Source organism: Megalops cyprinoides, chromosome 9 (genome assembly GCF_013368585.1).
Source record: "Megalops cyprinoides isolate fMegCyp1 chromosome 9, fMegCyp1.pri, whole genome shotgun sequence".
NCBI classification, from domain to species: domain Eukaryota; kingdom Metazoa; phylum Chordata; class Actinopteri; order Elopiformes; family Megalopidae; genus Megalops; species Megalops cyprinoides.
This window is the reverse complement of record NC_050591.1, coordinates 22,008,612-22,036,161: the sequence shown is the minus strand read 5'-3', so window position 1 is coordinate 22,036,161 and position 27,550 is coordinate 22,008,612. Positions and strand designations below refer to the sequence as shown.

Genomic DNA, 27,550 nt, shown 5'->3' with positions numbered 1-27,550 from the left:
ACGCACTGAGGATGACTGGCAGGTGAATTGCTTCATGCGCTCTTCGGTGGCTCTGACTCACCACTCCCTGCTCTCTCAGGCCTGCTCTTTACACTGGACCCTTCCACGGCTGCTCCGTCCCTCAATCTCTCCGGCTCCACCCTCACTGTGACCTTCCAGGGTGAGAGTACCTTGCTGCAGCCAGCAGAGGGAGCAGGGTTCCCGCCGGTCCAGGAGTCCCAAGAGTCCTGCTCCTTTCCTCAGGTGTGTGCGGCAGTGGTCATCACAAGGGGGCAGTACTACTGGGAAGCTGATGTCTGCAACAGCACCTGCTACAGGATAGGTGAGGGGCTCTCATGTTACACCTTCTACACCCATTGAGGAAATGCTATACAGAGCTTGCTACAGGATCTTGTAGGAAACGGAGTACAATGCCTCTGACAGAAGATGTACATTCCTGGAGTACAGTGTTTGCTACAGGGTAGAATTGCCATACAAGGTCAGCTACAAGACAGGCCATTTCACTTCTTTTAGATATTAATGTTACAAATACAGATTCTGTGAATGGAAATAAAAGCAAATGAACATTAGACATTTTTTATCTAAATGTCACTGGTCTCATCTCTCAATTATGGCCATTAAGACAGACACCTTTAATGAGAAACAGGAAATTCAGAGAGGACAGAGATCAATGGCTATGGATGGTGCCCCAGCCTTGTTAACCAATCTCAGAGCAACAGCATCGATGGCTGTCCCCTCTCTTGCAGGTGTGAGTTCTGTGGATGAAGAACGAGGATGGTGGCTGGAGAGGAGAGGCAGTTCCTTTTGTGCCGTGTTCGACCAACGCAGGGAGCCGCTGTCAGCTGTCCCCCCACAGATGAAAACTGTGGGGGTGTTCCTCAACATGGGTGGGGGGGCCCTGAGCTTCCACAACCCCCTGACCCAAGAGCACTTGGCTACTTTGCCGTCTTGTTTTAGTCCGGGCGTTCGCCCGGCACTGGGGCTAGGGCAGGGCAGATTGAGGCTGCGCTGCGGCCTCCCTCCACCGGCCCACGTCTTCCTCTGCCGCAGCTCCGCCTACCGGGGTCCCGCCGGGGCCGGAGGGGGCCGCTGGCGCAGGGACGTCCGCTTCCAGTCGGTTCGGTCCGTCATCCAGAAGTTTGAGGAGCTCGCGGTGTCTGACTCGGACTCTGGCCTGGTGTCCAGCTTTGGGTCCTGCTCAACCCTGGCGTCCCTCCCAGACCCGGGCTCCGCACCCAGGAGCAGCAGTCCGTGCTGGGCAGGAAGATCAGGAAACTAGAGCGAGAGAGACAGGGAAGGCGTCATGAGAAACCACTGTCCTGCTGTGACTCAGAGAGGACCTAAAACTCAGATAAGGACATATGCCAAATAAATAAAAAAACATAATTATTAACAGGTGAATTTTTGAACAACAGGGCATGCATATTCTCCACCAAGAGTGTTCATGACCACGCACACCCACACGCACAAACACACACGCGCACACACACACACACACACACACACACACATAAACATATACGTGTGTACACACATGTATATATACACAAAAACTGCTTGGCCCACACAAATACACACACATATTCCATTTATTCACTCCAGTCGTGAGAGACACAAGGGAAAACAACTGTTTTGAAGTACATGAATTAACCCTGTTTTCAGATTTTTTGCTGCTTGTCAATGACAGAAAACTTACCTTTATTTGATGATTATCTGAAACCTATTTTTAAAGGGCTTGCATGATTATCAGGCATGTCAGTTCATATAACAGTAATGCTACCAAATTACCACAGTATTGGCAGTAATTATCCCCAACCATCAGCAGAAAAATAATGATAGGAGATAGGCAAGATGCCCCCTTCCTTAAAAATCTGAAATGAAAATAAATTTGTGTTATGACTAATATATACTTGCTCATTTATTTATCTGGCAGATGTCCTGACATAGGCCTAAATAAGACTGGCATTTGGAGTGGGGGGCCTCTGAATGGTGTTGCTGACTTTGGTTTCAGCAGCAGCAGGTGCCACACTCCCTGCCAGGTCATGACCCCTCAAACAGATGAGGGTGCCCCAGATTAGCACTAGTGTGACTCCTTTCCTTCTCTCACCCCCAGGTCGCCTTGCCTTTTACCTCTCTCCTTTTGCCTCTTTCACATCAATTAGCTGGCTCCCCAGGACACGTGACCTGACTTCCTGTCAAATACAGAACCCCCCTGGGGCTGTGTGGGGATGTGGGGTGGGGGAGTGGGGGTGGGAGTAGGGGGCCATGGTGAGAATTCTGCTGTTGACAGAGGGAGACTGCAGCAGCTGGTAACGTACGTTTATCCCGAAGGATGGGGTGTGGAGGGGATGCTACAGGCTGGGCTGAGAACCCCTTTGAAGCTGGCAGGGTCTTGACAACTTCAAAAGAGGAGAGAACTAAAAGAGAGGGATAGAGGCAGGTAGAGGGACAGAAGGAGTGGTGCCCTGAACATGAACGGAGGATTTATGTAATTATTAGGAAGAGTTACACAATCTTGATGTAACATTATCTTACATGTGTAGCACATTATCAAGCTGGCCGCAGACCACAGCGATTAATCAACATTGATCTTCTGTTTGCCTCACTGTTTTTTTTTGTTTGTGTTTTTGGAAAAGTCTCTCAAATAACTGGTCAGACCACCCAACTACAGCTGTAAGTCTAAGTGTTCAAAACCAATCTAATTAAAAAACGGCCATCGCTCGATGACATCTCGAGGGAAAAAAAAGCAAGACAGGAGTTTTCATAACACGGTCATTACTGCATATTGCAAGGATGCTGTGGGGAGGATGCGCCCCCTGCTGTCAGGCCAGAGAGAAGCTGCTACAACTACTTCAATTAAATTAAAACGTGTCCCAATAGTGGAACTACCTCAATTGCTACGTTGGGTTTAGTTTAGGCACCATGTCTTGGTCAGGGCTTTCTTTTGCTGCTGCTGCTTTTACACTAATAATTAATGATGCCGGTATGGATTAAAAACCGCACTATTTACCACTGGAGCTCGCAGTCTCTGTTTCATGGCCAGTTTGGCGCTTGGTCTTAAAGAGCAATCGACGCTGCTTAGACCAAAACAAGTGTGGAAGTAATTTTACCCTCGTAAACAAACGGAGGGGGTAGTGCAAAATTCAAAGACGTTGTTTTGTAGGGGGGAAGTTAATACCCCTTGAAAGATGTTTGCTGATGTGGAAAAAAAACCAAGTCTGTAAGCAATACGGGAGTATTCAGTGCGGACACCCGGCGTGCGTGCCACAGTTCCTCACTGAGTACGGGGCCTTTCCCGGAAGGTACAGTTCGTCAACCCTACAATCAAGCCATCCCGCATGAATATCTATTTGATTTTTACTCCTAATTAGAAAAATATTGTGGTCAACAAATGAAATCGAAAACAGGATGAGCCATGAAGGATGTGCCTCCATGGTAACGGAAACAGGCCACTTCCAAAAATGGGAGACTTCACTATTTAAAAAACCCCAGCTAAGGTTCCACATTGTGACACGCCGTAACACGGTGCAGCATTACTGAACATTAATGACGGGTGTAGCAGACGTGTCACTGGCAAGTGCAATTACCATTTCCCCACATTCCCAGGCAACCGTGTGTGTTCTTAAATTGTATTGGTTAATTACGTGGACAGGGACAATTAGTCCCCACAGTCCATCGAGGGAGCCGAGGAAATGGGTCGTGAGAAAGGGAAACGCGCCTTTCACTTCGCACCCTAGTCAAATATAGGCACATCTTTCATCCTCATCTTTTGTGTTTGCGAATTGATGCCATGCATTAATTATTGAATAAACATCGAGACGCCCAACCCAATTTGCATATTGAGTGGATAGTTTCACTTCATTCTAACCAAGAGGTGTCATGAGCCTGTTGCGAATTAACTCAACACCCTAACTAAACAAACTAGCAGTAGAACCATCGCTTTTTGATACTAGTACATCGTTATAAATGACAGAAAGTGTTTAGTGAAGAGTGTTGTCATTTTTAGTAGTGCGTTATTTATGGTAGTTTCAGAATACACACATTTCTTGAGTTCAGTAATAACTCATTGTTCTCCAAAGATGACTGACGAATCTTAACGTTCGCAAATGCCTTACAATCAATGTAGTAATAACTGAGTAGAACTGTAGCCTACATCCATCTTTAAGAAATAGCCCCTATGGGAAAGTGTATATATAGCAAATTTCCAGAATCCTCTACCAAATTAACCTGCAATTCTGTAACACGTTGAAACAGATAGTCCACGCTGTTGTAAGTAATCAGCTTTGGAAACTTGGACGTCTTGAAACGTTTTAACGTGCTAAAGATTTCTGATACTACAAGTTATGGGTGTCAGAAACCTTCTACCTTGACCCGACAGATTGTGGTGTGGTGTCGACGCCTCATTTTAATTCATTGGCATGCATGGGAAATAAAAACAAATGGATTTACCCAACACTTACTCATGTTCCTGACGCCACGCTCTAACATTGAACCAATTAGGTTATAATCAGTTGTGTGCAACAAATTCCGAATAGATGTCTGGACTCGATAAAAACGCTTTGGCCCCAGCACAGAGTGCAAGGGACGGGATGTCTACTTTTTTATTTACACATATTTGATTTTACAACGGTTATCCAAACAATAATAAACATGAGATTTGTGTTTATGTTGAATGTGGCAACAAGGGCTACTGATTGATGTCGCTGGTGATTAATTTAGCAGCATAGCTGTACCTTGAACTTGAGGGACTATCATGGGAGGCTGATTCCCTTCTAATTACAAAAATACTAAACAGGCTTGTACTCTCTTTAAACAATGCTGTATATCAATAATTACAACTTCTAAATCAAAACGTGACCGTGGATATGTGTTCCTTCGTGACATGCTCTTTCATACTCATTTTGAAACCTTATTTCTTATGAAAATGCACAAAAACGTCGATACTTTTCTCGCTGCTGACTCTAGACACTGGAATTGTTGTAACTACTATTAGGAATTATTATTTCTAAAAAGACAGTACACGCCTCCTCTACAAATCCACGTATAGTACGTGGTAAGATTTCACACTTTCTGTAGGATAAGACATTTTTTGAGTCTGAAAATAATTCATCTTCAATATAGTTATCAGTTTTGTCAAGGTGATGGAATGAAGGGTGCCTCCCTTATTTTAATGATAAGTGAATGGGATGCCCCGTCGTTTGCGCGGGCCCTCGGGTAATTATAAGCAGGCTGTGTTTACTATTCATGTGTTTATGAAATGTTAGAGGTAAGCTACTTGAGTTGTGCCACAAGATGTTTTAACTGGGTCCATTTTCGCCTTCTCTGAATTTCAGGTAGGGGATCCCTTTCGTCACCAACTTGCGATCTGAAATGTCAAATATTTGTCCCGCATCACCACTGCACGTTACGGGGCGGCTGGGACGTCATGTCTGCCTGTTAACCCCAGCACCCCCCGATCCAACCACAAGGTCCCTTTATTCACACCTCCCATGTAATCCTGCTGGCAAACAGGATGTGGGCCTGAATGTGTGCCAGTCTGACAGACTGAAAGGGTGGGTCGTGTGTGTGTGTGTGTGTATACTGGCGGAAAGGAGGGGGGGGGGGGGGGGGGGGGGGCTATTCGGCTACACAACTGAAACAAATTTCACAAGAGGCGAGTGGGATGAAATAAGCTTGACAAATCAAAGGCGAACGATTTCAACAACACACATGAATTCCACTGGCATACGTGTCGGTTAGATGTGTTCAGATTTGTGTCATTTTATAGCACTTGTAACATTCCTTTTGAATTGGATTTCTCTCTTACGTTCCTTTACGTTGTGTTGCATGTAGAGTCACCCCACTCAAACATGACAAAGCGCACTTTCCTGTTAGAGCTGTTTAATTAGAATTTAAATTTGGAACCCAATCCATACCCTAACTTCATCTGTCTCTGTCCAATGCTGGTCACAGTTAATCGATTTTAACAGAATGTAATGTTTTGACATCTTAAAAATGACTTCAGTTGCGGTTTTCTTTTCTCTCTCACTCTTCCCCTCCAGACTTTAATTCGAAACACACGTTTTACAGTACTTGAGGCTTAAGAAAATTATTGTTAAAGCCCAGCTGTTCTTTGAATCGTGAGATGTGTGAGAAAGGCATGCTGTTCTCCAAGCTAGGTTCATTGACACCGTCAGGTATGCAAGAGTCTTCACACGCTACCGAGGGGTGAGCCCACGTGATCATAGCTTTTACCCAAGTCTGGAGACACCATCTCAAACCTGAAACACGTAGGCCTACATTCAATCATCCTTTCATTCATCCTTTCAGATATATTCCCCGGGGAAAACACTGCTGCTATAATGATGATAATGACGACGATGGTGGTTGTTGTAGTTATTATCGTATTAAACGGAACTTAATTCACAACTATGACTGTTAATACGCTGTACTGTTTTATTTTACGATATTTTACAGCAAATAAGTTGCATCAGTGCTTTCTTTGACAAGTCGTATGTATATTAAGTCGGGAACGTACCAGTGGGCTACTACATAGCAATACACATAGACACATTTGAAACTCATTACACTATGTGCGACTTGCATAATTGAAATCAGTTGTGTTATCATGAATAGGCAATTTGCCTCCCAGTCTCTCTAATGAATTGCCTTCCTCTGCATTAATGAAACTGCTAGTTATCACCCAATGATTAAATACAAACAGACCATCATCGATTCCCATTCACATCTGCGCGCGGCAGAAATCTAGCCCGGGTGCGAATGGAAATGGCTCTGACAGACATAATGCTACATCTGCATAAAAATAACAAGTTGACTACACATCTTTCCAGATCTCTACAAAACATGTGCATGTTTAAACTATTTGTTGAATTATAATAATTATTTCACTCCCACGGTGTATGTGCCGATGAAACTATCGGTAGCCCTCTGCAATTCTCCGCGAGGCGCCAAATGCATGTATTTCGCTCGGAGGAGATTATTTTAATCTCCTGTTTTTTTGCCATGCATATTTGGATCCCAAACCCAGGCAGATCAATAGCCAGACACCGCCTGAAACGTTTAAACTTCTGTGTTTGGACTCGTACCTCAAGCCCCGGTGGTTGACACCATTTCTTGGTTTTAACCCAAGTCTGTCCTCTAAGGTCTTAACAATAAAATGTATCTTTATCTAATCAATGTTCGCAGACAAATTGTTCTAATAATTCAACGTAATTAGACAAATCAAAATCTGAAAAGAACTGTAATGAATCAAATTAAATAATAAAAAAAACTCCTCTCACAGTCATAGCAGCCAGATCTGGAGTCGTTTATCATCTTCCACACAAGATTTTCTCCTTTTTCCCCCACACTTTATTGCACTCCCTTCAACGAGGACCAACAGAGCGGAACAAGGGATGCCTCTCTTTATTATTTAATGCGTTATCTCTATTGAGCGCACTGTAGTCATGTTTTGCATGTGGATGGCAGGGATCGCGCAGTATCCGGAGTGCGAGAGACGGAGCTGTGTTAAGAGTGGTGATATATGGCTCTTCTCTAAACAGCCCGTTCAGTTCCAGACCCGGCCCAGTGAGGGTTCTCAAAGGGATTTATTTTTGTTATTTTATTATTCTTTGGTGTGGCTTGAATGAGAATGAGAATAAAGGGTGTACGAATAGGAACAGTAGACTTCCCGGAGTGCGATACTAGCGAACGGCGTTAACCTTTTTGTATTATTATTATGATTATTATTATTATTATTACCGCTGTTGTTGTTAGTAGAGTTTTATCTGTTGAAGTGGTTTTCGTATAAGAGTGACACTCATGATACATGTGCATCCGGATTTGAACTTCCTATGAAAATAAATGGACTCGTGCGGCTTTATGTGAACTTGAACCGCGTACGGCTCGCGCTGCCTCCCCCGGGACCTGAGTTACAGCCAAAGCTCTCGCACGCACGCGCGTGTGAACTTTTCGTTTCCCAAACACATTGGATGTGCGGTGAATTCACCGACATTTCATTCCTTTGAAAGCGCAGGCAAATTAATTCATACATATCAAAAAACCAAAGCCATTGTTTATATAAACACAGCTTCATGTATAGGCTACGTCTCATTTTCAGTAGACATCAATTTCATTTTTCATTATATTCTTTGAGAATGTTGCCTTACAGTTAAATGGACACAATTCATAAAAAACTAGTAACACAGAAAATGGAATAAAACCGGACACGTTGGTTATAAAAAGTGGGCTACTATGCCTTCATAAGTAATATGAGTGAGTCATGGATTTAGCCTAAACCTTTCGCAGAACATTGTGCCGCTCTGCAAGCGACCTCCGCAAAGATGATTTTCTCTGACACATTTCCCTTGGGATTGGGTGAGGAATATTGGTCTGGGACTTATTTGACCCTCATCCTCCATTTTTCAGGGTTCTACCTCCCTCCACCCCTTTCTCACCCCCTCCCCGACTGGGACTTCCCGTACTGTCAGGACCATATAAAGGGGAAAGGCACCGCGCTGACGGTACACAAGCCGAAGTTTCCAAAACCAGGAACAGCCACATCATCTTCTTCCTAGTGTTGTTTACTTATTCCATTGTGTCGCGATTTCTTTATTTGAAGTTCTAGGTTTCTGTGCTCTCATTCTGTTTTCATAATAGAAAATCAAACTTACAGAATTGTCGGCTTCAGTCTGAGTGACAAGACGTATCCAGTTACGTCTATTAATGCTGAATTCTGGTTTAGAGATATTTTGGTGCATGGAGAGTTGAGAAAAACGCCGTCCTTTGCAGGCGCAGCAATTGCTCTTTAAGGGCAGGAGAAAAAGAACGAGGAGTGGAGTTGTTGCACAAGAGGGCCAGAGAACCGTCTGGGAACGCGCCTGGATGCTGCGAATAACAGGGATGGAGAGTTTCCGCGAGATGGTGGCGGTGCTGGGTGTGATGAGCTGCGCGTGGCTGCACTTTGGACTGGCCTCGCGGATGAAGTCCCCAGCGTTGCCCATCCAATCGGAGAGGGAGCCATTACCTTCCAAGGGGCTGTCAGGTGAGTCCACGCACCGCTCTGGCTCTAATAAAAAATCCTCGTCCAAAACAATCAATACATGCATTACATGCATTCTTCCCCATGACGACGCACGCAGATACATATAATATTTTTTTGTGCAAGTGCGAAGAATATCTGGTTAGACACTTGCAGATATGTGCATGTGCGCGCTCTAGAAAAGTGATCCTAATGACCACCGGAGAGAGAGTGTGTCTTTGTTAATGTGTCTATGCATCTTTATTAAGTTATGGAACCAGAACTCTTTAAATACTTGTAGATTTGGGACGAAAACAAAACATTTTGACAGTAGATAGTAATGATTTAGGACATTATGCTCATGCCGAAGAAATGAGGTCATTTGGAGTTATGTGGTCTGCTAAAGGTTTCCCATATGTACACTACATACCGCTTTTTCTTACTGACATCTTACTCCATTATTATTCTTACACCAGAAACTAGCCGAAAACAACTTAGTCATAACTCCACCACTGCCATGGCCGCTTTGAAATAGTTTTTATTGGTATTTAAACCCACAGAGAAGAAGTTCAAGCTTTTAATATACTGCATTACCCAACCACTAATAAAGCTTACCCAATGCTGGAAATCGTAATCAATAGACTTTCCATTACTGCCATTCTATTCTGGAGGCATGGCGTTAAGGCATTGCCAAGAAGTGATTTATTTCAAATGCTCGGTGTGGGCAGTGTAGTGTTCAGACTCACTCTGACTCGAATGGACTGTTTAAAGTAGTCACTTAATGAAAGAATAATGCGAACCAGGTTGTTAGCAGCTACGGCAACCGCACAATATCGCATCAACAGTTCTGCCCCAAAAATCTTGGCACTGACTGTTCTCTCTGGCTGTGCGATGATGCCAATTACGACTGAAGTGTTTAACAGTGCCAGGCGGACAGGCCTTACCCAGTGGATCGCGCCGGACGCTGGCAACTCTTTGAAGCACTTTGATGGTTCGAAGGGTTTGCGTCCTCTCGCTTCGATACACATCTTTATGTCGGAGATGTTACGTTTCCTTCAAAGTTTTCATCTTCTTCTGAGAAGCAAGACTCAGAAAAAAAATGTTCCTAAATTTGTGACAGAAACAGAGCCCCTAGGCTTTACTTCACCCAGGCCGAAATGTGCACATTTTTTCATTGCTTTCAGAAGTAAATTACCCTGTTTACTTTTTGCGTGTATGGAATTTTTAATATTAATTTGTATAAAGGAGGAGGGCGGCCTCCTGCAAAGCAGAAATGAGACAGGATGTGAAGGAGAGCTGCCTCAAAGCTCTGGAACATATGAGGCATCCAGTCAATTCACAAAACAAGTCCGGGCGTTGCAATCGATTGTCTACTTCGTATCCGCCGATGTGAAGCCAAACTCTTTGTCATTCTGTCTGACGCCAACTTAAGAATTTGCACTACCAGTCTAAGGCTCTGTCCTGTGTGTATTGTTGTGCCCCTTTGTGTATTAATACATGTAGACTTTCATAGACTGGCAGTACACATCCCATTGTTGCCGAACACAATATATAATCGCTTTGTATTGCAGCTTCAGCGTTTTCTTGCCAAAGTCCCTTGACTGTTTGTATTGCATTTGATCTGCGTGTCCAGACCAACATTGGCATCTTTTTAGCTGTCTGTTCCGATTATCAATGACTGTGGTGTTTCTGAGCTGATTCACACTGCCTCGGATCCCATGCTGTTTTTCAGGCTGCTCATTTGGAGGAAGATTCTACTCGCTGGAGGACACGTGGCACCCGGACCTGGGGGAGCCGTTCGGGGTCATGCACTGTGTCCAGTGTCATTGCGAACCGGTAAAGACATGCAACATGCTATCCGTCCGTGTAGTGTCACGGACGGATAGCCTATTTCGTTGTTTGAGTGGCCTTAAATGAGCTTATGCTAAAATCCTGACTGTGAAACCCTATAACCTCTATATCAGAGAGGAAACAGAAGAGGAAAAGGTTACATTATTTTGCCTTTCTTTCTCTATGTGTGTGTCAGTGTCTTTCACGGACCACATTACTCGTTCTTTTTGATAACGACAATGGGAAGTGAAAAGTTAAAAGCGCAACTGAGACAAATACCTAATGGTAGATAGCGTTTTATTTATAATAACTGAAGGAAAAGCAGGAAAACAAAGACCTTAATTTTCCAGTCCACTGAGAGGGTTCACACTGTCGAGATTGGGCTTCAGGTAGAATGAATGAGGCTTGGGATGTACTGGGGCACTGAAGAAATTTGTCCACCATTTGGGCAGCTGCACTGGGTTTGTGCCCTGTGTGCACTGTTATGGGCTGGAGCTTGCTGAACGTACCTCACCGGCAGGCCAGTAAATGCATTTCTCTACGCGCTGTAAGGCATTTCACTCTGCTGGCTTCCAAGCATTTTGTGAATGTCTCATATAAACCAGAAGTAAACTCTTTTATGGGACCTGTCCCATCATAGTTATTAGAAGAGTGCAGTTATTATTTGATCATTTGATTTTGATTGCATTTACTGCTGGAAGAAAGCTTATGCCACCTCCACTGAAGGATTGCTATTGGCTCTGGCCACCTGTTACTGCTGCAGCTGTGGATAATTGCTAAAACAGCCGAATGGCAGATTTTTTTTTGCTAATCTGTGACAAAGAACAGACAAAGAATAGAGCCAGGCTGAATAATGTTAATTAAATGGAATGACTTTGGAAACCCATTCTTTTTCCTCTTCAGCACAGGAACAGGCGGGGTAAAGTATTTGGGAAGGTGAGCTGTAAGAACATTAAACAGGACTGCCCTGAGCCCAGCTGTGAGGATCCAGTGCTTCTGCCAGGACACTGCTGCAAGACCTGTCCCAAAGGTGAGCCCCTCGTAACTGTCTCCTTTTCTACTGATCCCACTATTGCCCCTCTGTCCATCCAAACATCACCACTTCTGTACCTGTCCTAGTAAGACCTTGCGAACCCTTTCTGTACTCTCATCCTCCAATCTCTGCTTCTGCTCGCCTGCCCCACCCTTCCCCCGCTCAGCCTCTTCTCCATGGTTGTGAGGCTTATTCTGAGAGGCATCCATGCTTCCCTCAAAGACCTCTTGCAACTCCCTCTCAGCACATACTCATCATTAACAAGGTCCATTGGTTCGTTTCAGTTGGATTAGGTAATTGAGGCTCTGTAAGAGAATGATGGTGATTCAGGACTCAAATTCTGGCATGCGTGTGTGTGTGTGTGTCTGCTAGTGCTTCAAAATGTTTAAAAATGTTCATTTACCTACCATCTGGAATGAAAGGAGTTTATGACCAACTTACTCCTAAAAAGGAACACTTCTCTGGATTGACTGCTCCTCTCTGTTATGGAATGGAACCTGTGAATCGGAGTTTCAATGAGCTTGGCCTTTGTGGGAATGTCCAGCGTGTTTGAATGCTGTTGGCTGCGGCGGGTGTCCCGTGCTGTTGCTGTTTTGAGAGGAGGCAGGCTGGTGCAGCTGACAGAGCACAGGTGCCCCTCTGCCAGCGATGGGGGGAGGGTGGGGTGAGAGCAAGAGGGAGAAGGAGGGGGGGGGAGAGTAAGGGAGTGAGAGAAGTAAAAATGGAAAGAGAGACAGAGAGAAAGTGAGGGAGAGTGAAAAAGGAAGCAAACTATGAACCAGCTAGGTGCCCCATTCTTCATCCAGAAGTTTTACACTGAGCAAGCCTGGGAGGCGTTGAAATGTATGCATTACCTCAGAACTTGCCGGCCGGAGTCGAACAGCGGGTTATTGTTCCTATTGCACGCGAGTGTCAGGCTCAATTCCTCCACACAGGACAGGCGAAGAAACAAACCTTGTTGCAGGGGCAGCATGAAGAGCCAAGTCCATCGCTGGAGTAGAATTGAAGGAGACACTCTGCATGGGGGAGGGGCTGGGGAGGAGGAGGGTAGCAAGTTTGGGTGTTTGACAGTTTGCGACGTTGAGCTAGAACCTCCTCACAGCTTGACATCTTGATCTGAACCTGACTCAGAAGCTCCTAGTTTATCAAACTGAGACCATCTTAAAGGTCACTCTACTGTTTTCATGTTTCGCTCAGGTGAGCTGGACAGGAAGCAGGTGGACTCCATGTTCGACGGGTTTGAGTACTTCCAGGAAAAAGACGACGATCTTCACAAGTCCTACAACGACCGCTCATACCTGAGCTCTGAGGACATCTCACCTGGAGAGAGCAGGACAGGTAAGACACAAACATTTTTCTCCCCTAATTGCCTCTCAGTGAGACTCTATAATCGAGAAAATCAGCTGACGGGATTGTCACTCTGCATTTCACTCCTTTTTACCACCCCCCCACAGGTAAACTCCATACACTGTGTCACAGCAAATATCCTTCTTCTGAACAAGGGGCTTGGCTTTTAGTGTTGCACCTTCTTTTTGAAAAAAATGCAGTTCCTGCTCTTTCTGGTCTTTGCATTTATTTCCACTCTATAGCATTATGGACAGGATATGATGTTATTGGTGTGTTGATTGGTAGGTGGATTGATGAAAATATTATCAGCATTCCTGTGTGGAGTCTGACCAACCTGTCTCTGGTTCTGCTCCCTCCCCAGACTTTGTGGCACTGCTGACAGGTGTGACGGACTCTTGGTTGCCCAGCTCCAGTGGTGTGGCCCGAGCCCGGTTTTCCCTGTCCCAGACCAGCCTGGTCTTCTCCATAACTTTCCAAAGGTACAGTTAATCCATTGGGACTGAGTCACTTCCATCTCTCCCGTTATTCCAAGTGCTGTGCAATGGTTATATTGCTCAAAAATTTGCTCAGTCAATGCCCTTTATCCAAAGAGGATTCTAGATATATGTATCATTAATTTATAAAGTACTTTGCTCAATGGTTATAACAGCATTGTCCCTTTACTTCTGACATTCGAGTTCAGATTGTTGTGATCTGGCTACAATGCTAAATTCCTCCCAATCAATCTATTGATAAACCATCTAACCAACTAATCAATCACTCAACCAATCATAGTTTTTTTTTTTTTTTTACACTCCTCCCATCTTTTCTTTTTCAGGATGGGGCGACCTAGTAGGGTTCTTTTTATGGATGCTGATGGTAACATTGCTTTTGAGCATCGGGTTCCAAGAGCAGAGTCAATGCAGTCCAACATGGTAAGTGCTGTTTTCTTGCTGTACTCAGATGTCTCTTGCAGTGTTAGTGCAGAGTAGGCGGGAGAGTGGAGTCTAAGTGTGGAGTAGGGAGTAGTGAGGAGAGTTAATGCAGAGTATGAGAGTGAAGAATATTAAAGTGTAGAATATGAAATAGTCATTGTAAAATGTGTGAGAAAGAGTGAGAGAAAGAAAGAAAGAGGGAGAGAGAAAAAGAAAGAAAATGAGAGAGAGAGAGAGACTGAGTACTTCTGTGATAAACAGTCCTACTCTGTGACTCAGTGGCTCTGGCTGTTCTGCACATATTTCATCCTGGAATAATAAACACCTCCAGCCACAGTGAGCAGTGTGTGTGTGTGTGTGTGTGTGTGTGTGTCCTGGTGTCCCTTTTTATCCTTGTCCACAACTCCGCTTCCTCACACATTCAGATTTCATCATAATTATCAATGTGTTTCTGTTCAGTAGACACACCTGATGCATCACTTAGCAGGTATTGGGATGGATTGATAATATTCTTATGAAGTGTGAATCACATTTGCTATTGCTGTATCCTACAGTACCCAGAGAGCTGGCTGAGTGGCTGGTTGGTGGTGCTGTTTGTCAAAGCGTGCAGACGTCTTTGAGAGGCTCTCTGCTTTATTCTCTGAATGGGTGTGACATGCCAGGAGCAGCAGGCTAATTTGTGAGGCCATCAAACAAAGAGCTAGGGAAAAGGCCAGCACTCAGAACTGGCGCTGTGTTTCTGATTCTGCTTGTCTCCCCCTGGCAGTGCCCATGTTCTCAGATGGCATTGCACAACTTCTCTGTTTGTTTTAGCGTACTGCGGTAGCAACCGTCACCACCGAGACAAAGGACATCCCCACAAGCTTCTCAGCGGCAAATAAGCCGTGTTTAACAGTGATGCTCTAAAAGAGAGAACAGAGAGAATAGAGCTGCAGAATGTTTATTTAAGAGAGGGACCACAGCTCTACAGCGCAAGGAGCTGCCATGGCCTCTAATAGCAGCCTGCTATTCGCCAAGTCACACATGTGTCCTGAATCGAATTCCTTCAAACTGCAGTGCAGGACCCCTAAATACAGGCCAGAAATGTCATTATTATTTTTAGAGAAACGCTCCATATCAGGTGTCCCGCGACTGGAGTGGAATATCTCTGGGACAGGGTGCTGACGGCCTCCTTTTGGGGATATTTTGGGATTTTTGCTGGGTGACATCATCTGCCTGAATAAACCCAGGGAATTAATAATTAAAAGGAGAGATTACCCTGAACTTGAGTTATGAGGTGTGCATCAATGTATTTCTTCCCTAAGCAAATATTTTCAGCTGGGTTCTTGTGACGTGTAGAGTGGAGCTGAGACTTCAGGCTCCACTGGTATAATCTCTTGCCCAGCTGTGTGAAAGCGTGGGTGTTGTCATGGCAGCGCATTTGCACAAACTGTGGTGCGATGGCAGAGATGAAGTAGCATGTCTTTCAATTCTGTGTGTATGGCCAGATCAGGTGACCGTGACTGCGCAACCCTTACCTGTCCGTGTTTCTCGCCTGTTCCTGCAGATCTGCGGGGTGTGGAAGAATCTGCCCAAGTCACAAGTGCGCCTGCTGCAGGCAGAGCAAATGCAGGTCTCCATGGTGACAGCGGGCAGTAGACGGGAAGAAATCCAGGGCAAAATAATCAAGCACAGAGCACTGTTTGCAGGTATGTGTGTGCTTGTATTTTTATTTATATACATCTGTATGTATGTTGGACAATGGTAGCGAACATGATCGTGTCTGTATATTTACCGTATTCATTTCCCTCTTCAGAAACCTTCAGCTCTACCCTGACGTCAGAGGAAGAACACTCTGGGATGGGTGGGATTGCCATGCTGACGCTGAGTGACACAGAAAACAACCTGCACTTCATCCTCATGTTCCAGGGGCTGCTGCAGAACAGAGAAAAAGGTGAGGGAGGAGCCATGGGAAGGAGGGGGGAGGGGTCGGGAGTTAATAGGTACAGTAGGCGAGAGTACAGATAATGACTGGAAAAAAATGAATGATTAATGATTTATAAATAATAACCTTGATCCTTTGACTCATTTTTCAGCATATTAAGACCACGTGACTGAGGGTAATGTGTTGTTTTCCCTTGCAGAACACCCCTTGGTGCCCATCCGTGTGCAACTGCAGTACCGCCAGCACATTCTGAGAGAGATCCGTGCCAACGTCACTGTGCATGTGAGTAACCCTCAACATGATGCTTAAATGAATGACACCCCTCAGACCTCATCGCCTGCTCAATGGTGTCTGTTAAAGTATGATCAGAGATAGGAATACGGGCCGAGAGAGGGAGAGGAGCAGGGAGAAAGACAGAGAGAGGGAGAGAGAAAGTGGCAAAGGGGAATGTGAGGAATTAAGAGGGAGAGGAAGAGAGAGAGACAGAGAGAGTAGAAGGAGGTGTGTGTGTGTGGGGGGGGGGGGAGGGGGTGCAGGGACACGTGAGAGTGATGTAGGTGGTCCACCAGACCACCTACACCACAGTGACACCACTGTTTATCATGGCGATATGCTCGCCATCACTGATCCTGGACTAGACGCTGGGCTCCAGATCAGAGAGGGAACAGAGACATGAAAGGAGGACGGAGGAGGAAGTGTGAGTTCCTGTCTCTTGCCCTCCTTTCCGGCACTTCCCGCTGTCAATCACAAGCATCACTACAATCAGGGTTAGAAACAGCTGTAGAGGTCTCAGCGACAGCGAGGCAGATGGGGAAAAGGGAGACAGCGAGTGTGTTACACAGACTGAGAGTCAAGGAGAAGCAGAGAAAGAGAGAGGGAAGTGGTGAGAGAGAGATGGGGCTGTATGCACGCTCCACACACATGTCAGTGGTTAGCGGGCTGGGATCATAGACAGAGAGGGGGATCTGCTTTCAATCTACTCCAGGATTTACGTGCAACAGAAGAGGGATGCGGCCCTCTCCTCACAGAGAGCGACAGATAAAAGTGGAATGTGCAAACATAAGACCTCCGAGCGTTTGAATCAGGGGCGGACGCTTGGCCCATGTTTGAGGAGTGCGTCTCATTCCAATAAAGCGGAGAAGAGACAAAAGTCATGGCTCTCCCTCTCTCCCTTCCTCTCTTCCTCTCTCTCTTTGTCTCTCCCTCCCTCTCCCTCTCCCTTTCCCTCCCTCCCTCCCTCCTTCTCTCTCAGCTCTGACAGTTCACCTCGACATTTATAATACACGGTTACTTAGAATGAAATGCAGTCCAGGGTCATAAAAGTTACTCGTTTGCCATGGTCATTTATCATATTAATTCACTGCATTTCAAAATGTTTTTTCAAATTGTGTGTATGTGATGTTTTGTTCATTGGAAGAAAGGGAAAATATGAACCATGCATGAAATATAGCCCCTTTGAGACCCGTGTTTTTTAGAGTAGAGCCAGAGGAAGAGGTCTGACCTACTGGTCTTATGTTTTTCCAGTGCTCTTGTGGCGTTGTTCTGATGTTCTCACTGACAGTCCCCTTCTGCCTCTTCTGCAGGACCCTGATTTTGCGGAGGTGCTAACCAACCTCAACAGCCGTGAGCTCTTCTGGCTATCGCGTGGCCAGCTGGAGATCGCCGTGGAAACTGAGGGGCAGGACCCACGGCGTATCTCTGGGTTCATCACCGGCAGGAAGTCATGTGACAGTAAGGATGACACAATTTCATCAATCAATCAATCAATCAATCAATCCATCAGCCTGACTCTCTTTAACGCAGTACACTCAGCAGCATAAGTGCTGCAGACATATGGAAAACAGAGAAGCACATGGTTTTCAGCAGGCTGCAGCTGCAGACCTGCAGTGAAATGCTGAATTCTCATTTTATTAACACTTACATTCTCCTTGATGTTTTAACCCTTACCAAAACCAACATGTGGTCCTGGTGTCAGGTTACAGGACACCCCGTTAGGAGAGACTTCAATTTGAGCGTCATGTTTAGGTGTGTTGCTATGGAAACGTGGGAGGAGCTGGAGTGTTCAGCAAGCACATGTTCCCTCCATGTGCCCCACCCCCTTGTGCCCCCCCAAACCCCCCCCCCCCCCCCCTTTGCGACGCCGCCAAGGCCACAGCCTGCTGGACCTCGCTCTCCCGCCGGCGTTCCAGCTTTCTGATTAACGGCTTGACGTTATGGTTGAAGAATTCTGATCCTCAAACCCAAGCTCTGTTCCCGTCTCTCTCTCCCACATTTACATCATCCCCCAGCTCTAAGTGCTGGGGTTAAAACCTCCGGGTGCAACCCCGGGGGGCTTCAGGGGGGATCCCTACACCGCAAGCCCCCAGCCCCCCCACCAGCTGACCCTGGGGCAGATGGGCTGGTGTGAGCTAAGGGGGGGGGGGGTGTTATCAATCAGCCTTTAACAGGTCACCGTTGTGAAGCATTACTCCATCTCCAAACGCGGGAGTCGTCCCGGAAAACGTGAGAAAATGCGAGCTGGCAGCGGCCAGTGCTCCTGTGGCCGCGAGCACATCTGATAAAACACACAAATTCTGTCATCGGCAGATAAAATTGCCTCATCTCGCATGCGGAGGGGTGCTTTGTTCCAGCACAGAACGCAGTGAGGAACTGCATGGGACAGCTACATCGCGTGATGTTTGAACCCCTCTTACACTTTCTCCTCTCGCTCTCTCACACCCAGCCATCCAGAGTGTGATGTCCAGTGGTGACGCCCTGACCCCAGGGAAAACCGGCGGCGTTGGGTCTGCAGTGTTCTTTCTGCACGACAACGGCACGCTGGACTACCAGGTAAAAAAACACTTTCTAAACCAGCGTCAGTTACCGCCATCTCTTCCAGTTGCCCACCTCTAGACAGCCCTCCTCACGCCCCTCCCCCTCCTTTCCCCCCTGCCCAGGTGCAGATAGCCGGTGTCTCCGGCGAGGTGGTGGGCGTGACCATCGAGATGAAGCCGAGGCGACGCAGCAAGCGCAGCGTCCTGTACGACCTGACCTCGGAGTACGGTGCGGGCCGGGCCATCGGGAGCTGGAGCCGAATGGAGGCGCGCCACATACACATGCTGCTGCAGAACGAGCTCTTCATCAACGTCGCTACTGCAGACCACCAGGAGGGGGAGCTGCGGGGTCAGATCCGCTCCCTGCTGTACAGCGGTCTCGAGGCCCGCAGACACGGTGAGGATGTGCAAAAAGAAATATATATACATACATACACACACACGTATACATGCACACACACGTATATGTCTGCATGTGTATGATAAATCACTGTTTTAAATGAGAGCCAGTTGTTTTTCTTGTCTTTTTCGTTTAGCCCATACTGAATCTCTGTTGGTGTCAAAGAACTGTGTCGGTTGTGTCTGAATGCGAGCGGGTGATCTGGGCATATGTCTGGATTGTGGGTGGGACAGCTGTCAGCTGGTCTAGTGTCTTTATCAGTTAAACATTTCTTCCCTCCCTCCCACAGTGCTGCCAGTGCCTTTAGCAGGGCAGTATGTCTACCCTCCCGTGAGGACTGGCGCCGGGGGCCACGCCTGGGTGTCGGTGGACGAGCACTGCCATCTGCACTATGAGATTGTAGTGACGGGACTGAGCAAGAGTGATGATGCCACGGTCAACGCCCATCTGCACGGACTGGCTGAGATTGGGGAGCTGGACGAGAGCAGTCCAACTCACAAGAGACTACTGATGGGTTTCTACGGTTCACAGGTACCATACACACACATACACACACACAAACACACACACACGCACTCACACGCTCTTCCTCTGACACCATGAGTGATGTGAGTTGCAGGAAAGAGAGGCAGATTCTCACTCTGGCTGTCTGTCTATGTGTCCATCAGGCCCAAGGCATCCTGAAAGACCTGAGTGTGGAGTTGCTGCGTCACCTGGACCGAGGTACCGCCTTCATCCAGGTCAGCACCAAGCTGAACCCAAGAGGAGAGATCCGAGGACGGGTGAGTGGCCCCCAGCCCCTGCCCACCAACTCACTCCCAGTGGCAAACACACAGTCCTGACCCCAAACCAGGATCAGATAAATAGCCCTAAGCACAAACAGGCAAAGTGCTGATCACAACAATCATGTCCTAAAATACAACATAAAAATATATCAGCATAACAAATACAGTGTGGTGCATGGAAGGACACATGCTGGGTGGAAATTACAGGCTGCAGAAACAAATATTTTATTGCTGTCAGCAATTTTTCCTTTGAGGTCCAAGCAATCATATGCATTTATACAGGCATGCACACACACACACACACACAGATTTCAGGATGTGAAAAAAAGACATGGTATGGACAGAAAAATGTAATCACGCAAGGACTGCCATGTCAGCTGTAATAGCAAAAATACTCTGTGACGAAAGACAACATATAAAGGGAACGAACCGTAGTGCACAGCCTCTAGGAGAAATTTTCCACGTCCTCGCCATCTGCTAAAATATGAGTGTGGCCAATGCAGCAGGAGTTGGCCAGCGAGTCTGGAAAACCGGAGAGTGACTGAGGTCTCCGGGATCGGTGTGTTTATTTATCCTCTCGGAGAGCGGCTATGACACCATGGAGATTCTCTCTCCCCATGTGGCGGTGGCAGCCCGAGCCCTGCCGCCGCACGGTGCGTCTCAGGGGAGCAGATTTCTGCAGGTGCTGAGCATTACCCCGAGGCTGACTAGATGGTGAAAGCTTAATAACTAACAGGTCTATCAAATAAAGAGCCATCTGTGATGAAGCCGGGGGGGGACAGACCTGTAAAATGCTTCGTTTAGGCAAATTAAGGGTATAAATGCTTAAATGCGGGCTCAGGTGCGTGGGAAATCATCCCCATTTCCTCTGAACTCATGCTCTCTCTCTCACACTTTCCCTTTTCCTCACTCTTACTCACCCATTCTTTCCTACTTACCGTGTCTCTCTCACTAAACTCTATTCACATTTCTCTCTCTCCATCTCTCTCCGCAGGTTCACTTGCCAAATAACTGCGAGTTTGGGAACAGGGCAGAGACAGATGAGGGGGAGTCTGATGACGGCATGTATGTGCGGGACCCTGAGGAGCTGAAGAAAGACCCCCACACCTGTTTCTTTGAGGGGCAGCACCATGCCCACGGCTCTCACTGGACACCCCACTACAACAACTGCTTCACTTGTAGCTGCCAGGTAGTACAGCTGCCACTTTGGCACCAACCCTTGTCTCAGCAGGTTTAATGGCTGAGAAATGCAACACAATGAAAAGTGGGGGCTGCTGGGGAGATGCAGATAGATCTCTGATGTCTGTGCTTTAATCAAAATTTTAAAATGGAATCCAATTACTTTCTTATAGTTTAACATTTAATCTGAGGGGTACTTTACTTCTACACTATCATAGGCAGTGAGCAAAAAGCAATCAACTTTGTGATGCTTACTCAATGAAAGTGACAAGAATCATTAAAAACAATGAAAAAACATATTCAGAGGGGCACTGCTTCCTTTCTGGGGCCAACGCTGTTACAGAGCATCATTTTTTGGAGTCAGCCAGGAAACAGTACAGTAACCAAAGGTCCATACAGACACTGGGAGCTTTACTGTAAGGGGGCATGGTGCTGTCCAATTCATTTCTAAATGAATTGTCTTTTAATGCATGTGATATGAAGGATTCCTCTCGTTTCTCCCATTTCACCTTTAGAAGCGGACAGTGATCTGTGACCCCATCATCTGTCCCGTGCTGACCTGCGCACGCACCATTCAGCCTGAGGACAAGTGCTGTCCGGTCTGCGACGGTGAGTCCACTCTCACTCCCTGTGGAGCTGGGGTGGGGGGGTGGGGGGGGGACTGGAGAGGTAGCAGAATTATGAGACATTTTTGCAGGATGTTCCTCACGTTTAAACCTTTGTTTTCCCTTTGCAGAGAGGAAGGAGCCAAAAGACGTGAAAGCCCTGGAGAAAGTGGATGAACATCCTGAAGGTAAATTTGTGGCTGTTTTCTCAGTTGTTTCATGCATTCACCCTGCTCTTCTCATCTCCATTAGCGGTTTCTCTCTGTCTGACTCTTTTATAACTGGGCACTTTCTGTGTTTGGCGTAAAGCCCGGGAAATAACCTGTTATGTTTAGATCAGTACAAGCAGATGAGAAGTCTCTTTGCCTGCATGTCTCGCCACCTCACCTGCACCACTCCCTCACACTGCCCTCTTGCCTCATTCTGTCCCCCTCAGGATGCTACTTTGAAGGGGACCAGAAGATGCATGCCCCCGGGACAACCTGGCACCCCTTTGTCCCCCCGTTTGGATACATCAAGTGTGCGGTCTGTACCTGCAAGGTGAGTCTGCTGAAGGGGACACCATCTCTGTTTCTACTGCTGTGGAGGGGAACAGGGTAGCAAAGTCTATCAGACACAATGTGTTGAACAATGCTCTGTCTTTGGTTCCCTTACTACTCAATGAAATGTTAAATCTTTAAAGATCCTGTTTCTACCAGAACTGGGCAGTCTACCCTGAAGCTCCCCTTAGGAAGCCAGATAGCTAAATTGCCATCTCCCAGAACTACCTGGTCAAGAGTCTAGAGCACCCAAGTGTAGCACAAGGGCACTACCTGTCTGTCATGGCATGGGAGGGGCCAATTGTGCATATATAACTGCTGACGGGATTGGGCAAGGCTAACATTCCCCTGTCTCTCCTGCTGCCAGGGTGCGACGGGGGAAGTTCACTGCGAGAAGGTGACCTGCCCACCGCTGGCCTGCAGCAAGCCCATCCGTCGCAGTCCGTCCGACTGTTGCAAAGAGTGTCCCGAGGACGAGAGGAGGCACCTGGACCACTCTGACATGATGCAGGCAGATGGGACCCCCCACTGCAAGTTCGGGAAGCACTACTACCAGAACAGTGACAACTGGCACCCCAACGTGCCCCCCGTCGGCGAGATGAAGTGCATCACCTGCTGGTGTGACGTGAGTGTTACCCACAATTCCCCTTGCTCTCACACCCCCCCAAATGCCTGTTACGTGCTTCGTCCTGGTACGCCGGGCGGAGTCCTGGCAGTGAAGGGAAATGGGTGGCTCTGGGAGGAACTCAGTGCAGGACGTTTGTTGTCAGTGGGGTGAGAACCCTGGGATTTGCAGCTTTTCAGTTCCGTGACAGTTCTTTGGTGGTGGGGGACTGTGGGATACATTGCTCACATGCTCAGCCTGTCTCTTTTGCCCCCCAGCACGGCGTGACCAAGTGCCAGAGGAAGCAGTGCCCGGTGCTGACTTGCAGCCACATCGTTCGCAGGCAGGGCAAGTGCTGTCCGGAGTGCCACGGTGAGTGGGGCACGGAGAGCCCAGATGGGACAGCTTAGACACAGCTGCCAGGTGCCTGAAATGAAAGAACACTTAAGGTTGGGAGGGAAGGAGTCAAGGGCATACTTCTCATACTATTCTTAAATTGTGTTCACAGATGCGCTGTCAAAGGAAGACGAGGACCTGATGAAAATTCCAGAAAAGAAGACCCGGAAACACTGAGATGGAGCCAAGGATTCCTCTGTCACCCCCCCACCCCTCACCCCCCCCCACAACCGTCCCAGAACTGCACGCTGGCTCAGTTCCTTTGCAGTCAGCCGATAGATTGTCATTAAGAAGCGATCGAGACCAAGAGGCAGAGGGAGAGAAGCACAGCAGTGATGACAGAAAGACTCTTTAAGGGAGAAATCGCACTGCGAGTGGTGCTAAACACACTGACTCTCTCGGCCGTGCAGGAACCAAAGGAAATGGACAATACCTGCAGCATTTAGTTTACTTTCTTTTGATTTTTTTAAAATTTTAGTTTGAAGATTTTGCTCAATTCACTTTGACAGCAGGTGTCTGTGTGTCACCTGATGGTTTCTTCACTCTCCTACTTTCATGACATACTGCTTTCTCCTGGCTCACACACACGTGCAAACACACGCACACACGCACACACACACACACACACACACGGCCTCCTGCAAGTCAGCTGAATGTCACTAAAATCCAGGCTCTACTCTAACGTATGTCTCACTCCCATGGACCAGCCTTGCCAGCCCATTCAATCGGCTGACTCTCTGCCAAAATCTGTTCTCCTCCCAGAGGAGCGGTCCTGGCCCGCCCTGCTCTGCCTACCTGAGTCCCAGCTCAGCCCCTCCTTGAGTCTGAATGACAGCAGGAAAAACCCCAGGGGAAAAATGAAGGATGTCTGTTTCTTTTTTTTTTAAGGAAAGTCTGGTTGTGGTTTGCAGTACAACAGATGATTAAATGAGCCCCTCATCAACATATCTGCAGTTTTTCGCACCTTAAAAAGAGAGGGAAGTCCCCTAACACACACAAGCACACACGCATACACACCCTAGCTATTAATCCACCCTTCTCCACCTCCTCCTCTCCCTGTGGCCACTGAGACACTTCCAGAGAGAGCTGAGCTGATCTAACACAGGGAGCTGCTGGGGTAGGAATGGAGCCTTGTTTTGTGTTGTTATCGTAGCGTAGTGTTATTGTAGTGCTAATGAAGAAAACAGCTGAAGTGACAAAGAGGGAGAGACAGAGAGGGGGGGTGAGGGAGGTGGAGGGAGATGGAGGGAGGGAGAGAAAACAGAAAACAGCTCTTTGGAGCCATGTGACATTTCAGGCATGTGGAACTGGTGTGTAGTTTACTGTAAAAGTAAGGGGAAGGGGAGGGGGAGGAGCCTTCCTGTAGCCTTCCATGTGGTTTTATTTGGTGATATTTTGCACCTACGTTTTGGAGTGATAAGCAGCACAGTTACACATTTCTTTCAGTCTGCATGTACCATAAGGCAGAAACTTAGACCCAGTTTACCTGTCAATAAGTCAAAAGATTTTAAATCATGAATTGGTTAGGCCACTTTAAGAATGAGTCCAAACAACCTGCAGAATGAAGGGAAGGTTCAGCTGACAGAGTATGGGCTAGGAAAGGGAAATGGTGCTTGTGTGTTTCTGTGAATGTTGTATGAGCGTGCGTGCATGTGTGAGAGAGAGAGATTGAGAGAGAGAGAAGGAAGGAACAATATTGGTGATTCCAAAGTGGTCCATCTTCTGCAGTTCCTGGGGCAAAGTGCCATTCTCTCAGGTTGATTTACAGGTCTGGAGCAACTGGCTGACTGACTCTTTCTACCTGGGACACACCTGCTGGTTCTGTGTTTGTTACAAGTGTGACCTGTCTGTTCTTATTTCATTATGATATATTATTATTTTATTATTATTATGAGTCTTGATTGTATTTTGTATTTATTGAATGTGTGGATAAAAGTAAATAAAATGGCCAATGCTAAAGATTTGAAGAAAAAAAAGTGGCTTGGTTTGATTCTTCTCCCTCCCTCAGAGTACTGTTTGTGCCTTTGCTCCTGTTCCCTCTCACTGTTCCTCTCTCAAGCCCTTCCCTCTACCCTAAAGCTCATTGTTCTGTTCTTATTTCTCCCTTTCACTCTCTGCCCCTCTCTTTCTCTCTCCCTTTCACTTTTTTCGCTCCACTATCTCCATTTCACTCCCACCCCCCCGCCCCCCCGCTCCTCTATCTGTTGGTTTCATTTCATCTCTTTCCCTTTTTCCTTCCCCCTCTCTCTCTTCCTCTGTCATCCCGCTGTCCTCATTTTTTTGGCTTTCCCCATCTCTTTCTCTCTACTTCATTCACCCTTTCCCTCTCCCCCTTTGTCTCCCTCCCTCTCTCCCCCCCACTCTCTGTGCAGCTGGATTCCAGGAATGACTTCCACATTGGGGGAAATGTGACAAACAGACGCAGAAGCAGCAGCGTCCCTCTGGGGGAGGGAGCCCCGCTGCGGCGGATCTCTGCTGTCTGCTGTGCTGGATCCATCTTTCTCTCTCTCATCTCCTTCTCTCCGCTCATCCAGACCCCATGTTCTTTCCGAGAGCTTCCTCCCTCCGTCACTGCGGGGGCCTTGCATGACATGTACAATATCACACAGGCGCACATACTGTCAGGCAGACATGCACACGTACACATGGCTGCACTCAGCCTGGGAAACTAGGAGGAGGCCAGAAATGCCAGCTGTGAATGGGCGAGCCAGCTCACCGTACCCACTGCACCCCCTGCAGGGATGAGAGAGTACTGCTGCCAGGCCAGCTGACTGTGCAGATTGCGGGGTGTGCAGTCAGCCATTTGATAGCATGCCCAGGACACCTGCTGCTCTCAGCACAGGACACATTGGAAAGTCATCACTTAGCTGGGGGAGGGGGTGTCTAAGCTCAGGGTCAAGGGTCAAGGTGGAGACCTGGTGTGCGTTGTGAGTGATTAACGTGTCAGAGGTAGCTCGTCCTGGAGACGCTATCAGTGGGTGGAACATCTGCGCAGACGCGTGTGTGTGTGTGCGTGCATGTGCTCCTCCGCACAGCTTGGGTATGTGCATGCTGAGTAACCTGACCTTTCATGGGACATTCCTGCTTTTCTGTGGGCACGGCGTTAAAGCTGCTCTCTGGCATATTTCATGTGGCTTTGGACTGCCACAGGCTTTTAAAAGTGCTCTAAATCTTTCAAGCTGAGCACAGATATATGTGCAGGTTTAAAATGAAGCAGCTAATGGCAACTGAAGTACACCGTGTCAGGCTGTGGGTTAAAATCCTCAATGGAACAGTACTTTAGTTCAACGGCACCCAGTGCTTCATCTGAACAATGTGATTCCAAAGAAGCAGTGGCATACAAATAGTGGTACAGCAGAAAGAGGAGGGATTCTGCTGTTGTCCTTGCATGACCCTACACTGTTTGTCCTTCACGCAGTGCAGAGAATGGGGGGGGGGGGGGGGGGGGGGGCAATCAAATCTCCATCATCATTGAACAGCCACAGAAAGAGGGTACCCTCTCCCATTCTCTCCCTCATGCACAACTAAAGACACACTTTATCAAAGAGGAACCACTGAGAGGCAAGCTTCATAAAGAGGGACAGGGATAATGCAATGAGACAGTGAAACAGGGCTAAAGCAGCGAGGCGGGGATAACACATTGGGACAGTGGTACAAGCATAACACAGTGACACAGAGATAATGCAGATGGACAGGGATAACACATTGGGACACTGATACAAGCATAACAAAGACAGAGATAATGCAGATGGACAGGGATAACTCAGAGAAACAAGGTTAGCAACCTACCTCGGCCAGGAATATCTCATTTAGACAGGGATAATACAGTGAGACAGGAATGCATGAGTAGCACAATGAGACAGGAAGACTTATGTCAATTGCTCACAACTCTCTCCTCATACCACTGGAGTTCTCTGTCATCCATCTCAAAGCACTGCTTCAATAGACATGTTTATCAGCCAGTCCCCACAAATGTCTCCAGGCTTACCGAGGAGATCCTTGTCTGTCATCCGAGAGGGACTGGAGTGGGCGCGTGGGGGCTTCCTAGAAGCTACAGGAACAAACTGCACACAGTCTTATCTTCATTTTGGTATCAGCTCTCCTGTGCTCTTTGACTCCAACTTCAGCCTACTGAGTTGATCGCATTGACCGCTGACTGTGCTATCTTCCTTTCTCATCTGCC

The 27,550-nt window shown here is 47.2% G+C and overlaps 1 protein-coding gene across 1 annotated transcript; it reads left to right on the top strand.

The window, feature by feature from the left end:
* The first annotated feature begins 8,585 nt into the window (after positions 1–8,585).
* On the top strand, positions 8,586–24,581 carry chrd (chordin). The gene is made up of 21 exons (XM_036537436.1): positions 8,586–9,022; positions 10,731–10,834; positions 11,732–11,858; positions 13,059–13,199; positions 13,570–13,687; positions 14,026–14,122; positions 15,669–15,810; positions 15,918–16,055; positions 16,246–16,328; positions 17,630–17,777; positions 18,769–18,875; positions 18,983–19,256; positions 19,549–19,790; positions 19,928–20,041; positions 21,039–21,233; positions 21,739–21,832; positions 21,960–22,016; positions 22,265–22,368; positions 22,735–22,992; positions 23,250–23,343; positions 23,480–24,581. The coding sequence occupies exons 1-21, from the start codon at positions 8,863–8,865 to the stop codon at positions 23,542–23,544; spliced, it is 2,862 nt and encodes a 953-aa protein (XP_036393329.1). The 5' UTR covers positions 8,586–8,862; the 3' UTR covers positions 23,545–24,581.
* The last annotated feature ends 2,969 nt before the right edge of the window (positions 24,582–27,550 follow it).